Raw genomic sequence first — 12,901 nt, 5'->3', positions numbered from 1 at the left:
GTACCACTGGGAGAAGCCAAGTCCCAGGGGCTAGTTGGACTCCAGATCTGACTGCAGCATATTCGTATGTTCCTATGCACTTAATATGCCATTAGGATTACCCCACAGTCCACTGGTTACCTATTGATGCCCTTTTTTTTTTTTTTTTTGCTTATGATCAGAGTTATGATACAAGATGGGGATTGGTCAATATTTAAAACATCTTCATCACAAGTTAATTGTAGATTTAAAAAAAACCCAAAAATACAGATACCTACGGGATAGAAAGGGCTGCAGAGCCTTCATTCACTCAGCCCAGGGAAGACTCATTCTGCATGACTGCATTACAGTGTGTTTTTCAGAGGAACCGAAACTTCATGGTTTCTGCCATCTTCTCTTGAGTGCCACCTTTTTTATTTTCTTGCCTGGGTTAGTCTTGCTCACTGAATGCTGATCAGTCAAGGAGTAATAAGGGCCTCTCTTGGTATCTAGGTGAAAAAGGATTGTGGTGTCAATAGATTTATCTCTGCCAAAAGAAGGAGATTCTAATCCAGTTAGTAATCAGGAGCAGCATGAAACAATGTCCGGGGCGGGGGGGGGGGGGGGGGGGGGGTTAAGGGGAAGAATAGAACAATTTAAAACATAATTAATGTTTTATAGTAATTAAAAAAGAAGTTAGACTTGGGAAGACCAGTGAAGCCTAAGACTTGGGAATACCAGTGAAGCATTCAGGAGAGGGCTGATCTGTGGCTGGGATTTCAACTGTGTCTTGAGGTTTTAAAAAAAAGGGTTTAGATTAATGACCCTGTTTGTTTCTTTTACAGTTTCTACACATCCAAAAGCCAGCTATTTTGTAACAGTTTCACCCCACGGATAAAACTGGCAGGAAAGAAGGTAGGTGTCACCAACCAGCAGAGCCTTCAGGGACTGTCACACACCCACGTGCTTATTTTTGTCCTGAGATACTCCCTTCCCCCCAGGATAATAAATGAGTTTAAGAAATTGTTTTAGAACTTTACAATTTTCCACACTAAATAAATAAATATGGCAGATCCCCATGTGTAAGAAATGTCTTTGGCAAAAATATGACAAAGAACTATTTTTTGTTCTTTAATAACGAAAGAACTATTTTTATTATGATGTGACTGCTTTATTCACATACTGAGACCTCTCAGATACTGATAGGGACAGACATAGACACATGTTGCAGAAAGGGGAAATAATATTAAAAGATCGCATCTTAGCAGGTTGTCAAAGGCAAATTCAAACAGGAATGGAGATTCATGTTTTTGCTTACCAAGTAGGTTTAAAACACATTAATAATTATGCCAAAAAGTCTTTGAAATTGATGCTTGAGTTCCCGGTTGGTGTCCAATTCTTACAAAAGGCAGTTCAACGATGTGAATCGAGAGCAGTGCAAAATGGTCATATGCCATTTGACCACATCATTCCATTTTCAGCCATGTAGTCTAAGGAAATAATTGAGGATATTGAATCTGAATAGATCTTGGCCTAGTTTTATTCATAATAGTGACAAGTTGAGAAGAATAAGGGAATGGGTACATAAACCATGACATACCCACTCGATGGAATATATTTGCAGCCAATACTAATGCCACTCTTAAGAATCAGAAGAAGCCTTTTTAACGTAACGTGAGGAGAAAAACGGGCTGTTATGTACGGAGGCTCCACACTAGGGTGCTCTCATCCATCTGCCTGTTTCTAGCAGAGCTGAATTCTGAAAGTTGCCCCATTTGACTTACATCAGTAGTATCAGGGCCAGTTACTCCCTTTTTTCTTACTCTCCTAATAGGGAAAACATTAATTTGGAGACATGAAAACTCCTAAAATAGGCCATGTGTAGTAGAGGAGTGCCAGGAGAAAGGTCCTTCTCCTGCCTTCTGAGGTTTATGCCTTCACCACGATCATTCTCGGCAGAGGAGCATGGAGGAACTTGTCTGCAGCATGATCTTTTAAAAAAAAAAAAATCTTTATTGATTTCAGAGAGAGGGAGAGAGAGATAGAAACATCAATGATGAGAGTCATTGATCGGCTGCCTCCTGCACGCCCCCCACTGGGGATCGAGCCCGCAACCCGGGCATGTGCCCTGACCAGGAATCGAACCGCAATCGCCTGGATCCTAGGTCGATGCTCAACCGCTGAGCCACTCCCGGCCGGGCAGCATGATCATTTTAAAGAAGAAAGAATGAGTGTTGTTATGGAAGGTTTAAGGTTCCTGTAAAAGATTTATTTTTAATAAAGGGATAGTTCTTTTAGTTTTCTCCTCTGCCTTTGTACCCCATTTCAGCAAGTTGGGCGATCAAGTACTCAGCTCTGGTGGGTGTAGACAAACAGGTGAGAAGGCTGTGGTGAAGGGGGAGCATGCAGGGTGTGGGGTCAGGTGGAACCTAGTCATGTTAGAACAAACACACCAGTGGATCTGCCAAGAGTCCGAAGAGCTGATCTTGGATTTTGGCTCTGCCACCTGCTAATTGTATGACTTTGAACAAATCCCTTATTCTTTCTAGAATTAAATATCCTCACGTGTGAGGTGGGGTCCATGCCCCCAATGGATAGGGTTGTGAGAGTGGACAAGATGTGAGGTGGGAGGTAAAGATCTTAGCAGGGCTTGGCAGCATGGTAGGTAGGTGTCTCATGTTAGCTCCTGCCTTTGCACCCGTTACCGTGCAGAGTAAGGCATGGTCTCTGCCCTGGGGAGCAGCCACCTACGTACTGTGCCTTGTGATCGATCAGTCCTGTTCTAGCAGAGAAGGGAGTGATTAATTCTCCATTTAACTTTACAGCCTGCCTCTGAGAAAGCGAAAAATGGCCGTGATACATGTGAGTATTTTTCCCCTTTCGTCTCTTTTAGAGTCAGGTAACCCAGGGCAACAGGATTATGTAAGGTCACATAAAAAGTTCACAGCCAAGTTGGGAGACCCGAGTTCCCCTTGTGTGACCTTTGGAAGTTTCCTTAACCACTCTGTATATTTTTGTCCTGTCAACTACAAAATGGATGAGAGTAAAACTGTGTTTTTCTTTTCCATAGATCAATTGTAGGGGTCACGTAGGAAGTTTCAAAGTACTCAACATACGTATTAAGATGATATTTTAGAAGTGGGATCACAAAAAAATGAGATACTGCCACCACCTTGCCTTTACTTAGTGCTATTTCTACACCTTTGGACATAGAAGTCATTTATCTGAACAACCTGATGAATGGGTTATTACCCCTTTTTTTTTCAGGGAGAGATGTTGATGATCCTGTACCTTGTAGATTTTGATGAAGACCCTCTGAAGGCATCTGGCTGAAACGTGTTTTGATGACAGTTCATATTATTTGTGTATTTCAGCTCTTGCGACTCCAAAAGAATCTGAGAACGCCCTTCCCATCCAAGTCGATTATGATGCCTACGACGCGCAAGTGTTCAGGCTGCCAGGGCCGTCCCGGGCTCAGCGCCTCGCCACCTGCAGGTTTTCTGCCAGATTGACTTGGGTGGATATAAAAATTGCTTAGGACAATGAGAGGTCCAGCAGGGACCTTTGTGAGAGCAACTTGAGAATGTTTTAAATTAAATTTAGCCAAACAGAAGGCATACTATGTAGGTTATCAGGGATTTTGTTTTCGGGTTCTCTGGATCAGCCATTTCGTTAGCTTTGCTCTCAAGTATTGTCCCCAAATAAGGAGAGCATTCTTTTGCTTTTTCTAGCCAAGAGAAGCAATTCACGAATTCTGGAATCATCTTCTCACTGGGCTGCCACTTAGACCCTAGGACCCAGAGTTTATTTTAGGTTTATTATTCCCAAAGAGCAAGAGACTTTTTTCCCTTCTCTTTTATTCCTGCTTTTTAAGTTTGCTCCATGGTGTTTCGGTCACAGAGTAATTGTGATGTAGTCAGATTTACCAGTGTACTCACTTCTGGGTCTTGCGTAAGGTTCGAGATACATATTTTATATTTTCTCCTAATACGTAAAACAATTAAAAAAATTTTTTTCCATTACAGTTGACATTCAGTATTATTAGTTTCAGGGGTACAGCATAATGGTTAGACATTTTTGTAATTTGCAGAGTGATCCCCCTGTTAAGTCTATTACCACCTTCCTTTAATACTTTATAGACTTGGTTTTAGGCTTAGTTCATTACATAGAATTTTATTATTCCTGTGTGAAACAGAGATCTAGCTTATTTTTTTCCTACTTGACCACATTTACCAGATTTCTTCAATATGCAGCTTTATCTAAGCACAACTGATTGTAACAATATTCAGTCTCTTCACATTGTGACGAGTGAACTTGTAGTGGTCCCATTCTAATGTTTCATCCTGAGAGTGTTTGACCCTTGGAATAAGAGCTGTTAACGGGAGCTCCTGTAACACACAGACTCTGCTTGGGAGCTCAGCAGTGCATATCTTAAAATGCTTTCATAGTCCAAGACCCTTGGTTTTCTTTTTTCTAATAAAACAATGACAAGGCCTGGTGTTTCACACACAAGAGGCTTGATTAGACTTAGGTTCAGTTTTCGGTGCAACAAGACTTCTCAGGTGGCACCGTATACTTACTTTTGCATCATGTCGTCTCATTGTCTGGTTACCCCATTTTCAGTGATAGGAGATTGATCAGTGGGGTCACACCAGAGCAATTCTTTTCAGCTGTGATCCCAGGACTTGCACCATTTGATTACTGTCAGTCATTTATCTCCTTTCTTATAAGTTGCTCTGGGCAAAGTACCTCCTGTATTATTTCCCACTCACAGATCTCATTGGGGATTTTTGTTATTGGTTTCCCAAGTAGCTTGGGCTGGTGACAGGTTTGGGTGTTTTAATCTATGTAGGGCAGTGTCCCTTACTTGGTGGTAACTTGTCATCTCTCTCCGGTTAGGTCTGTGCGAGAGCAGGAGAGTCATAGTCGAAAGAGTGCCAGCTCCTGTGACGTCTCATCCAGCCCTTCCATGCCCAACCGTGCACTGCCCACTGAGGAAGTGAGGAGCCAGGCTTCTGATGACAGCTCCCTGGGCAGGAGCGCCAACATCCTCATGATCCCGCTCCCCCACCTGCACCAGTATGAAGTCAGCAGCTCCTTGGGCTACACCAGCACGCGAGGTCAGAGAGCTGAATGAAGCACGGGCAGAGCTCGGCAGAGCTGGGGCACAGCCTCCTTCCTGTAGTAGGGGGTGGGGGCTGTGGTGAGGTGTGGGGTGTAAGGCCCACATTTTAATTATGTCCATGCCAGCGCAATGGGTACAAATGGCCTGAGCTGTATGTGTGCATTATATTAATTTTGTCTCTACCCTTTCTTGCCCTGTCCCTATAACTTCATATGTTTCCATATGTTAAAGGAGGACTTTTCTTAGGCCTAGGGTCAAAGATGTTTGCTTATTCCCTTATCATTTCCATTTCTGCCGTACTTAAAGCAGCCACTCTCCTAGATTCCACTTTCAGATCTCTCCTCGCAGTTCACAGCACTGCCTTTCCTGTGTCTTACTTTTCCCATCTGGCAGAACCAACAACTGGAGTATCCAGGTCCCGGCTGACTTTTGTTTTGAAATAATTACGGATACATGGGAAATCGTTAAAGAAAATACTGAGGGGGTCCCGTGCACCTGTCACTCATTTTCCTCAGAGGCGACATCCTGCGGAACTATACTATAACATCAAAACCAGGAAAATGACACTGGCATAATCCACAGAGATTATTTCACCAGTTTTACATGCAGTCGTGTGTGTGCACAGTTTTATCATGTGAAGATTTATGTAACCACCAGTGCAGTTAAAAGCCAGAATTATTTCATCACTGCAAGGCTCCCTCATGCTGCACCTTCATAGCTACATCTTCCCACTAATTATTCTTTCTCCATGGTTTTGTTAAAGAATGAGGAATTAAATATTGCTATATCCCAGGCTTTTATTGGGTAGATAATGGTGGACAAGACAGAATCCTTGATGCCATGAAATCTGCATCCGCTGGACCCACTTGCTAACCTGGCCCAAAGAAATTATTATACCCTGCTAACCTAGGTGGTTGCTTAGTGAACACGAGATGAACATAAAGGGAGTTGGTTGTGGGGCTTAGCTCTTTGATCTGCTCAGGTTATTTAGCATGCTGCCTCCATCTCCACCATAGGGACCTGCCTGCCATTGAACGGGACAGGTTGAGTCTAAATGCCATGTCATCTCCTTGCTTGGTCAATACTAGATGCATCCATTTCTTCATTCTTTTCTCCCAAGAATATTTTTTTAAAACACAACAACATTTGATTGCTTACTTATGGTTCCAGGCCACTGAGTCAGTGGGAGGGATTTCTGATTCACCCAAGCCCCAGGCTCCTTTCATCCTGGGATGCTATGATCATCAACACTGGTCTACAAAGTGGCCAGAGCAGGGGGTAAGAATGGACATCACGGGTGGAGATATTTGTGGTCCAGCTCTTCAATTGGAGCATGTCACTTCTCCCTGTGTTCTATTGGCTAGAAATTATTTGGAAACTAAGTTATTTGGCCCCAGTGCAAAGGGGCTGGAAACTATAGTCCTGTTATGTCCCTAAGAGGAAAATCGAAAAGGTTAGCGAACACATGGACTGTCTCTGCCAGGGTCTTCCTTCTGGTCACCAAATATATATTTTTATTGTTCCTCCCACATATGGAATATACCCACCCCATCTCCAAAGGAGGCAACTCAAATCCTGCCCTTTACTTTATACCCAGCTTAAAGTCCAGGGTCTCTAGGCAATGTGTGGTCCTCAAGTTTGGGTATAATAATTTCTTTGGGCCAATAATTTGTGGACCAAAACTAAGCTTTTAAAAAGTAAACAAACCCATGATTTTACTCCTTTCCCTCATTGCTTAACCTGTATGATGTCCAAGATTCTTGTCAGCCTTGGCAGGTTGGTCTGCCTAGTTCTGGTTTCACTGTGGCTCTGTGCTCTCTCTTTGTGTCTCAACTCTACGATAACTGGCAGATGTCCTGGAGAACATGATGGAGCCACCGCAGCGAGACTCCAGTGCGCCAGGGCGGTTCCATGTAGGCAGCGCAGAATCCATGCTACATGTTCGACCTGGGGGATACACACCCCAGCGGGCACTGATCAACCCCTTTGCCCCCTCACGAATGCCCATGAAGCTCACGTCCAACAGAAGGCGCTGGATGCACACTTTCCCTGTGGGTAAGTTGGTGGCTCGGGAAAGAGCCTCGGACTGGGAACTTCTAGTCCTGGTCCTCAGCTCCTTTGGTGCCCCACCTGTAAGATGGGGATCACCATGCCCACTTTGCCTATCCCAGGGATTCTTGTGAAGATCCTGAGGACACACTTGGGAATGGGCTTTGTAACTATAATTAGCTATATCAACCTGAGGGCTTCTATTTTTCTGTTTGGAAGAGCCTATGCTTTACTACCTGCTTTCTTTCCCAAGACTAATGTCCCTCATTCTCAGTCATTCCTCTCCTGGCTCTCTCTGGATATTGACATTACTGTTTTGGCTACACAGGTATGTTACTTTGTTTTCCTCTCAGGGGTCTCTGACAACTGAAAAAAGAAATTTTTTCCCCTCCAAATTCAGTTTTTCCTAGTCTGTCCTGTATTCTGTCCTAAAGATGACAGTAAGGTTTTATAAAGCTGTGGCTAAAATTAAACTTCAGCTTAATGGGCCCCTGCTGGGCTGGGAAGGAACAGATGCATTAAACTCCAGGGTTTTTTCATGGAAGCCATTCTGCTGAATGGCTAGAAATGTCTAGTTGTTATTACTATTATTATAATTTTGTACTTGCTTTTGTGTTAAGAGTTAAATAAGTGAGCAGTGAATCTATTTCTTTCAGCTCTAATTGGGGGGGGTCATTCTCAAATCCCTTTTGCCTTCTTTGTCGCTGTCATAGTCAGTCATATGACTCGTTTCTTTCTGGTGTCTCTTTCTTTCCATTGTTATCCTCACTGGCTCCCTTGGGTTCTCTTAGGAGAACTATTGGTGTTTTTTCCATGACTCTTCGCTCTTCTTGCTTCTGTGTTTTTCCTCCAAACACCCAGCACGTAACTCTTTATTAAAACAATATTCTCCAAAACTGCATCCTCTTGCCCACCAGGCCTCTGATCCTGGAGGCCCTCCTTTGCCGGGCTCCCCAGCGTTCCGTCTCCTCACGCCATCCTCAGAAGTTCTTTTCTTCCTCAAGCTCATCTGCTGGTCTCACACATATGTCTTGCCTCTTCCACGCTTGGGGGTTCACACAGATCATTTCTTCTAGACAGATACCCTCTCCTTCAGTCCCTGCTAACTTTGTTTAGCACTCTGAAACTTCTGTTTCTCCAGGAAGCATTTTTTAGTAGACTTGACTGACTCTGATTCTCACCTCGTCTTTTTTGCACTCATGTATCTTCTGCTCCTCCAAGTCACAGTTGTTACTATCTTACATATTAACAGAGTCATTGGTATTTCAGTTCTGTGCTCCTCCTCATTTAGTTTGTGTTAACCTTCCCGGGAAGGGCCCTTGCCTCCTGTACTTCCGTATTACTCTGTGGCGTCTCAGTTGACATGCATGAGAAAGAGGCTTTTAAATATTCTCAGGCTAAACGGAATCGCTAACATGAGGCCACACAGGAGGATGAGTTCAGCTCTGAAGAGATGTCCTGTGTGGGAGCTGGAGCGTCACGTGTATAACGTTCCTCTGTGTTTCGTCCGTGGTGTGCTCCTTCAATGTCTCCAATACCCGTATCCCAGCAGCCAGAAAGGAGGAAGATTGAGGCTAAGTGTACAGCACTAGCTGTCGGGTGGGAACGATGCTCAGTGGATCTTTGTCTGGGTAGGACCATCCGGAGAGGCCATCCAGATCCATCACCAGACCCGACAGAATATGGCGGAGCTGCAGGGCAATGGGCAGAGGGACCCAACTCACTCCTCTGCAGAGCTGCTGGAGTTAGCATATCATGAAGCTGCTGGAAGGTGAGATCGTGGATGGTACCTTGAGAACACTCTTCGGCACCCAAGACAATGTGCAGAACAGATCACTGACAAAATGTCATGTTTAATAAGACTTGAAGAGACCGTATGAGATCAGGCTCTTCCTGTGTCAGTCAGCGTCATTCCCTTCAATGGGCCAAGTGCAAAGCAAACAGCCTGACTTTTTTTTTCTTTAAAAATATATTTGTTGATTTCAGAGAGAGGAAGGGAGAGGGAGAGAGAGAGATAGAAACATCAACGATGAGAGAGTCATTGATCGGCTGCCTCCTGCAAACCCCCCTGCTGGGGATCGAGCCCAGAACCCTGACCATGTGCCCTGACTGTGAATCGAACTGCAATCTCCAGGATCATAGGTCGATGCTCAACTGCTGAGCCACACCGGCTGGGCTGGCCTGCCATTTTTGCCAGAAATGCTGTATACGCCCTGCTTTAGCTTTAGGTGTAATTCAAAGCCATTTTATAAACCTCGAACATGGATTTCTTCTAATCCTGAGTCAAGGGTGAAAATGGGTGCTGAGATCAGTGATTAGTGTTGTGTGTTTTGGGCAGCCTGTGACTTTTGTCATTGAGAAATTTCACTATTGAGTTTAGAATAAGTTAATACTAAAAGCAATGAAAATCAAGGCCTGTGTTTTTAAAAATAACTTTTTGAACCAGAATTCTGAATGTGTTTTAGGCATCCAACGAGACTCAGCGCAGGAAGAAAGTCATTTAAACCTTGACCAGCATGAGCCTGGGTCACACCTGGACTCACTGTGATGCTTTAGGAAGTACTTTGCAAAGAGCAATATCTGACCCCTTTTCACTCATCTCAGCACCCCATGGGATGGATGAGGGATACAGGCCGGACGTCACCATCTTTACCAGATTAACTTGGTACCTCCATTCAAGCACCTCGCATCCTCCTGTTGGTGTTAGCGGGGGTGGGGGTGGGGGCTTAGGACAGGAAGGGCAGGCAGTCTAGCATGGCAGTGGCGGCTATGGTGCCAGGGCAGGAGGAGCTGGTCACAGGCCAGAGCTGGCACACAAACCACTCACTGCTGCCTGAAAGCCTGTGATATGGATGCCAGTGGCTGCCAGCCTGTGTGGCTGAATATTGAGGCCTGTTTGTGATGACAACCCCGGGATGCAGGGTGAGCAGGATGCAGGAGGTGGTGATGTGCATTAAGCCAGGGGGCTGGGCTCTGTTCTCCGCAGGCACAGCACTTCCCGCCAGCCTGGTGACGGCATGCCCTTCTTGAACTTCAGTGGAGCAGACGAGCTTTCTGTGAGCCTGCTTAGCAACAGTGGTGCAGGTAACCAATCCAAGAGGTAATGGAGCTGGGCTGCTCAGAGCAGGCTCACACGGGGACCAGAAAGGAAGGGCCGCGTCTATTTTGGGCTCATTTCAGCCACAATTTTGGGTGACCTATTTCAAAGCAGCGCTTTATAATGCATGGAATTATAAATGGGCTGCGCGTTACATTTTTAGCCGGGAACGTGCTGGTCAGGCCACATTTATCATTGGTCTGTCAGGGAGTTGTGATCGAGGGCGGCTTCTGAACTTGGCATTGAGGGCAGCACCAGGGCCAGAGCAGGAGTGATCTCTGCTCCTGAAGAGCTTTCAGTTGTGTGTGGAGGGGGCAGACCCACTTCCATAAAAACAATTAGGAGAGGCCCAGAAGGGAACAGTGTGGTACTTTGTCCTCTTATGTCTTTGCATTTCTCTGTACCAAATATGCTTTTTTTTCTTCCTTCAACCCCTGATTCTGCTTGGGAAATGTCAGCTTAGTCTTTATGAATCAGCTCCACCAGTACCTCTTTAAAGCCCTCTCTGGTGCTTCTCTCTTCTCCCCATGCCTTCCCAGGAGATGTTAGGCTTGTTTCCAGAGAGCTTCACGTGCATAACCCACTTGTACCACCCCACATTGTTTAGCACATTTATTGACAAATGAGCTCCTACTTCCAAGACCAAGCCGCCATATGTGAGAAGCATCTGAATGACCCACAAAGTTATTCTAATTGGTCTGTGCATATTCAGTTACATAAATATGTTCTAGAATGTTTAGCTTCTTAGAGAAGGTGTGGGCACCTTGGCTTCCTTTTCTAGTCAGGGTAGTATAGTTAAATAGGGTCATCCTTACCCTTGCCCAGAGTAGCGTGTGTTTTCAAAGGGGTCAGAGGTCATCAGGAGGTAGTCTGTAGCATTGGCCTCACATGGGAATTGATTTTGTGCTTTCTGATCAATTATGTTAGCTAGCCACAGAAAGAAATTAGATAAAATCATTTTAATCTTTGTTACCATGTATAATAACCAACTAATGTCAGATTTGCCTTTAGGATATATGTAGATCTTACCATATCTCATCACTTCCATCAGTCCTAACTTGGTCCAACATACCAACCATCATCTTTCGCTTGAATTATCTCTGTAGCCTGCTAACTGCCCTTCCATATAGTTTATTTTCAGCACAGCAATTCAGAGTGACCCTTCAAAAGTAGAAGTCAGATTGTGAAACTTATCTGCACAAAACCCTCTGAGGACTTCCAGTGCACTCAGAGTAAAAGCCAAAGACATCACAGTAGTCAACAGAGCCCCCTGCGTCACTACTCCTCTCACTTCACTCTAGTGGTTCCCCAAATATACCAGGCACACTCTGAATCTCGGGGCCTTTCTCTTGCTCTGCCCTCTGCTACGCCCTTACACCAGAGAGCTTCATGGCTGAGGTCCATACATCCTGAGTTTAACCAGGGCAGTCCTGGCTTGGATTCATCGTCCTATATGATTATTATTAATAGCGTCCCCTTTGCCTCTCACGAGTGTTCTGGATTGCATGATAAATCATATGACTGCCCTATCCCAAGCTTGCTCCCTTCCTTCAGGTCTTACTTGAATTGCCACTCTCTACCCTGGCGTTTCCCACCTATCTCCCTGCCTAGTATTTTTTCATAGTACCACCCGACACAGTAGATCTTTCTTTTTTGTTTTTTACAGTTGTATCTGCAGAGTTTAAAACAGTTCCTGGCACGTGTCAGGTAGTTGAATGAGCGCTGAAAGCCTTCTGAGGTTGGCTTCCTCTCTCCTGAAGAATGCTCTTCCCCCTCTCATGACCTTTAACATTCATCCTGGAACAATTGATTAGATCGCTTTCCTCAGAGCATCAGGCAGGCTTTTTCTGCCTTGCTTGGTTTGGCACTGACTCCTTTCAAGCCATCCTCAATCCTCATAGCGTATGCTTTTTGCTCTTCACACCCACTAAACTGTTCCCCATTCCAGAAATGTTTCCTGAACTCCAGGCTCTGTGCTAGGGCCTGAGAAGAGACAAAATGATTCAGACACCGATTCTTGTCACTTCTGGGAGCTCTGGCTTGAGATTCCATTTGAAGCAGTTCCATGCGGGGTAACAATCATGAAAGTAAAGCCCTCTTGTGGGGAGCTGGACTGGGAGTGGTTCCAGTGATAATACTGTGGGGTTTGCACATGTGACCTACATTATGACACGGTAGATGAGGGAGCCTGCTGTGATGAAACCACCAGAACTAAGTACCCAGCCCTACTCCTCATGGCCTTTGGAGTTTAGCCTTCAGCCTTTGTTGAGCCTCAGGTTCTTCATCTGTATAATGGGTGTAAAGATCTTTTCCTACCTACCAGCTTCACAGAGTTGTAACGATCAAAAGTAGATCAGGTTCCTTAAGGGCAAATTGGGTTCTTGTTTTGGGGCAAGGTGAGGTCTAAACAGACAACTAGTGAACATTTCATTCATTAAAAAATAGAAGACCTCATCTGTGACCTCATTTTCACCTCCTGCGCTTGACAGTTTGTGCCATCTGTAGGCACTCAAGCATGACTCAGATTTTCTCCTGCACTTGGACTGAATTCATATGTGAGTCATGATTCCTAGGAGTGGTGTCTCTGTGGGTTTCCCTCCTGGCCCCATCAAATTTCATCTTGAGCTTTGTTGGCTAGAGCCTGGCACCTGGACTGTTCACTTGTTTTTCAC

General features: G+C 44.8%; 1 protein-coding gene across 1 annotated transcript in view; it reads left to right on the top strand.

The window, feature by feature from the left end:
- The window catches only part of DEPDC5 (DEP domain containing 5, GATOR1 subcomplex subunit), an 81,870-nt gene that overhangs the window by 22,431 nt on the left and 46,538 nt on the right, over positions 1 to 12,901 (top strand). Inside the window, exons 18-24 of the mRNA XM_016198524.2 lie at positions 804 to 873; positions 2,784 to 2,820; positions 3,333 to 3,453; positions 4,858 to 5,078; positions 6,935 to 7,138; positions 8,768 to 8,903; positions 10,119 to 10,216. Coding sequence (XP_016054010.1) covers positions 804 to 873; positions 2,784 to 2,820; positions 3,333 to 3,453; positions 4,858 to 5,078; positions 6,935 to 7,138; positions 8,768 to 8,903; positions 10,119 to 10,216 — 887 coding nt within the window. The remainder of the gene's footprint in view (positions 1 to 803; positions 874 to 2,783; positions 2,821 to 3,332; positions 3,454 to 4,857; positions 5,079 to 6,934; positions 7,139 to 8,767; positions 8,904 to 10,118; positions 10,217 to 12,901) is intronic.

This window comes from Miniopterus natalensis, chromosome 20 (genome assembly GCF_054644295.1).
Source record: "Miniopterus natalensis isolate mMinNat1 chromosome 20, mMinNat1.hap1, whole genome shotgun sequence".
NCBI lineage: Eukaryota > Metazoa > Chordata > Mammalia > Chiroptera > Miniopteridae > Miniopterus > Miniopterus natalensis.
The sequence above is the reverse complement of the archived record's forward strand: the minus strand, read 5'-3'. Positions and strand labels throughout refer to the sequence as shown.